Source organism: Protopterus annectens, chromosome 8.part1, assembly GCF_019279795.1.
Source record: "Protopterus annectens isolate FY-2018-M chromosome 8.part1, PAN1.0, whole genome shotgun sequence".
Lineage (NCBI taxonomy): Eukaryota > Metazoa > Chordata > Ceratodontiformes > Protopteridae > Protopterus > Protopterus annectens.
Window position 1 is genome coordinate 353,985,049 of NC_056742.1, and position 5,036 is coordinate 353,990,084.

General features: G+C 34.8%; 1 protein-coding gene across 1 annotated transcript in view; it reads right to left on the reverse strand.

Moving 5' to 3' along the window:
• Positions 1 to 1,077: 1,077 nt before the first annotated feature.
• The window catches only part of LOC122810129 (ankyrin and armadillo repeat-containing protein-like), a 398,722-nt gene continuing 394,763 nt past the window's right edge, over positions 1,078 to 5,036 (reverse strand). The window contains exon 9 of the mRNA XM_044081603.1: positions 1,078 to 1,604. Within this exon, the coding sequence (XP_043937538.1) occupies positions 1,535 to 1,604 (70 nt within the window). The 3' untranslated portion in view covers positions 1,078 to 1,534. The remainder of the gene's footprint in view (positions 1,605 to 5,036) is intronic.

Sequence of the window (5,036 nt, forward strand, 5' to 3'; positions counted from 1 at the left end):
TAATAATGAAACAAAAAACAATTTTGCTGCATACCCATTGCTTCCTCAGTGCTAAAGATAAAACAAGCTGTCTTTCTTTACTTATATGGATGCATCAGATCATGTGATTATGATATCACAAACAATGAAAATACACAGCCACACATCAGAAGTGAACGTGGATTATGTATTTTGCTAATTGGCTCAGTCTTTTATGTTATCTGATGCTCATTTCCAATGTGTGATTGTACTGGTGGATATTTATATATAAAAAAGGGATTAGAATCGGATGTCCAGAAATATCACTGCCCACTACATTGCTTTCTGCACATTGAAACTTAAAAAATAAAAAATTCCAAAACCAATCATAGAAGAAGACAAATGCTTTTCTTTTGTGATTGAGCAATTAAAAAACTAACAGTACATCCAGACAAAATTTGTGTTTCTGTTATGAAAAAGGTTTTTGCTAAGACAAGGTTGACATTAGGGGCAACAGCAAATTTAGGTTTAGCACACAAGAGTAAAGATGTTTGTCTCTCTGTATCATCTTACATATGTGTGCTAACCCTGACCCTGCACATAACACACAACCCTATGCAACTCTCCACATTACCTTAACAAAAATCCTTGCCTTACTCTCACACACACACACACACACACACACACACACACCATCACACACTCAAAATGCTAAAACTGTTTCCTTACCTAGTCAATACTCCAACTCTAACCCAGACGCTCTCTCTGTAACACTCCAAAATCTTCAAACGCACACCACAAAATGTTCCTCTTCCTTAGCCTTTATTATAACTCTAATAACCACAAAGATATATCAACAAGAAGCAGACTGGAAAAGTTGAAATATATACTTTTATTGATGTATTGAGTTAATCACTTTTGTCCTTACTCTCTGGGACTTCATCAGAACTAAAAATACAATCACATCTTCTAATTATATATCAAAGTCTCACTATGGACTACCAATGAATAAAAAGAGCATATAAAAAATTAAAGTATCTCAAATAACTACATACATTCTTTAAAGAAATAGTTACCGTTTAAAACTTTTGTTAAAATATCTTGTTAAATGTAGTTAAAAATACATAAAATAATAAAACAGTCATTTGTCCCTTTGTATTATTATTGTTTGATTACAATTTGGCTGCTCTTAATTTTAGTAAGCTGGCTAATGAAATAGCTTCATTTAACCCAGGTTTCTCACTAGCATCAAGTCTAACTTGCCATAGAAGTTCTCTATATTCCAGTGTATACTCCCAGAGACCACCTATTGGTGTTTTTATCACCTGTTCCAAAACAGTAAAATATAACTTTTTATTTCCTGCACAAACCATTTTGTGCCTGTACAAAGCATTAGTGTCCACATACATTAGATAAACATGAGTCTTTTGTTAAGTATTGTTATACAGATAATATATATGAGCAAGTTGTATGAAAAAATTTGTAAATGATCTTCATTAAATATAAAATTCACCAAACACATTGTTTACTAAAGAAACACAGTTGATAAAATTTTGAGGCTGAGTATCCCTTTTTATTATGTCTTAATCCAGGTTGTTTCCCTGCTTTTATTCTTCTGTATGCTTGCTTCTTTCGTCTTCTCATTTCTGAAAATAAATACCAATCAGTAACTTGTTTGAATAAAATCTTAATTTATCATACTATTATTATGTATCTGATAAGTTACTCATGATGCTTAAATCTGATATTAAGTTTTTTTTTTTTTTTTGGAATGTCTGTAATTGTACTTGGAGCTTTTCTACTCCGATCTCCACTGAAGATGGGCCTTTGGCTCAGTTGGACCAACCCCATTAACAAATTACAATAAATAAATAAATAGATAGTGTATTGGCATTCTGAGTTTCAGTGTAAGTTTTGAAAAAGAAGAGAAAAAAGATGAGTAGAGATACAAGGCTTTCTTCAGTTCTGGCCTTGTAGCAGTATACACAGCTTCACACTCTTCGCGGCAAGGGCTTTTGCTTTCTGCATCTACCACTGAGCTTAGATGTTTAAGGGGTGGCTAACCTAACACACCTAGTAAGAAATACACATAGAACATAACATCAAGCATTCATATTGGCACAGTGTCTATGTCCATGGAAATATTCTTCTAATTTCTGAGTTTTGAACTGATATTCTTTACAGACCACCTTGACCAATTAAGGCTTAAAAAACTACTGGCAAATATCTATGGCTGTTCTCTATTCCCACTGATTCAGAAAGTAATTCTCAACTTTAAAACAAGATAGGGCCAACCTTATTCTCATAAGCCCTCCTCGGCCAGGACAACTATGGTCCTTGCTCTTGAAAAAGTTATCCAGTGTTCTTCCACGGTCCTCTAATAACAAGTACAAATATAAAGGTATATTCTGTTGGCAGGCATTATAAATCTGGTCCCATAGGAAAGTACTAAAATACTAGGAAACAAGTTTAGATAGGAATAAGTATTCCACATGTACTTACCTTTGCCCTCTTCTGAGGCATATAGTCTAGGTTCAGTTATCCAGTGTCTTTTGGCTTGAGTGCAGAACTTCGCCTATCGCTGAGTTGGTAAGGATTTGCAGAAAGGCAGGGGGTACAGGAGGGCAGTGCTTGTTCTCAAAAAGTCATATCGTCATCATCATCATCGTCATCATCATCATCATCATCACCATCATCATCATCATCATCGTCATTCTTCATTTATTTGTTGACTGTATTTCTGTCATGCATTGCTTCTCATTACTCCTCTGATAATATGAAGTAATGACCAGACAGTAAAAATGATTCCTAATAACTATGTCTCACATGCCACACTAAAATATTTAAGAGACAGCAGACTCCCGTTTTTTTTTTCTGATTTTGTGTGCCATAACTATCACTTCAGGGGGATTACAAAGCATCTGTAACACAACATCTTATGTCTTACAACCAAAGCAAACATTCGTTGGCAAGTTTGCCAAGTTGGCATTAAAGAATAAAAAGGAAGCTACACTATCTATTACAGGGAGAATCTTACCTATAGAAATGGAAACAATGTCTCTTGGGCCTTCATAAAGGGCCAAAACCATTGAATGGTCCAGTTCCAATGTTATTAGATTACCTCAGGCCAGACTTGTTGCTGAGTCATTCTGTCCCCATCTGGCACCTCTTACAACCACAGTTCAGGACCAAAAAAAAGATTTGAGAGATAAAAATAAAAGTCTTTCTTCAAAGTTTTGGGAAATAAAATGTTTTTCAACTTTTCTCTTTATTGCTCTGTTCACACATTGCAGACTTAGGCTTAAATGCAATCGTATTTTCATTCATATAGTGTAGCCAATAGCTATGATATACATACCTATCACAGGTCATCCCTGCATTATATCACTGAAGTGCTATTATAATGAGACTAATATCTTAGGTATGTACTTTGGCTTGCAGCAGTCAGTGTAAGCATTTAGCAAAGAGTTGTTATGTGTATACATGAGAGTTCTTTACTGTCTTCACACAGTGACTGTCATTTATTCAACCACATTATGTGGCCAATGCTGACAAAATGCATTTTGAGAATGTTTGCACTTCCAGTTGGGAAAAATTATCACCTCCTGAAAGCTGATAATCATGCCCCCTGACTGCTTGCACTGAACTACGGCTCACTTTTCCCCATCATTGCTATGGCTGTGCCTCAAGTATAGCATATTCAGCCATCAAAATTAATTTCAACTTATGTGCCATTTTTATTTTTTTTTCTGTAGGTAGTAGCAAATCTGTATGTTAAGACTTTTTTAAACACTTTTATTGAATTATCACTTAAGACATGGGCAAACGTACATTTATATACAGGAAAACAAATCATATTAACATGTTCCTAGTTTCAAACATTATACATCACATTTACATATCTATATCTATATGTCTCTCTCTCTCTCACTCGCTCTCTCTCGATATAGATATATATATATATGTGTGTAAAACTATATGTGTATGTGTGTGTATATATATTAATATATATATATATATATATATATATATATATATATAGATATATAATATTTTTTTATGCAACTATCATCACTCCAACATTACATAAGTTGCTCAGTTTCTGCCTTCCCTTAAATCTCACTCGTCTTCCAAAACATTATTCTGCATGTATTGCATCTTGACTGCTTTCTCATGGCCAGGTTTGGCGCATACACTCATTGCAGCCTTTCAATTAACAAATATTGCTGTGGAATGCCAGTCCAGTTGCTTATTTGTGCTTCCATAAATACAGGCTATTCCTTCCAGTTTCTCTGGTGCAGCAGAAAATCTCAGGTTTTCCGTTAGAATGTCCTCTAACTCTACCCTTTTTAGGAATGTATTCTTGAGCAGTCTCATACTCATCCAGCTTCATTTCGATCTCAGATTTTTGCAGTTTTATCAGTTCATCTGCATAGCTGTTTGAAGCTTCTTCCATTTTTTCAGCATTTCATTATTTGATCTGATATATTTCTTCACTGTTTTATTAATTTTAATCAGGTCTGAGCACATTTGATTTATTTTTACTCTAGATTACTGTAGCCATACATTACACAAAAGCTGGAGCTTGAACTGCTTTTTGCTGAGCAGCTGCAGGATTCTTCCCAGTCAGTGTTTTCTCTTCATCTTTTCCAGCTGATTTTCTTTCAGGCTCTCCAAGTTTCTTCTTTCTGTGACAGGCAGTATACTTAATAGCTAGTAACTGAATTTGCTAAAATAGGCAGGGTTACTGGCCCTTGTCTCTTAAGTTTCTTTTTTCATACTAGGAGATCTGACATTAAGCTGTTCATCACTCTGCAGCCATCTTGAAAGCTGTTAAGATTTTTCTGGAGGGAGTCCTGCATTCCAGACCTCTGAAACAACAGAACTTGCTTTCTAAGGTTATCAACTTCAGGAGGAAGAGGTCTACTCATGTTTCTTTTTGAGCCAGAAGATTTAGTGGGCATAAAGTACCTTTCTTGGAAGACACGTTTTCTTGTTGCTGTAAGCTCCAAAAGAAGCATTTCAGAATTTTAAACCCTTTTGTGTAAGGCACCTTATATAGTTTTTTCATAGTGAAA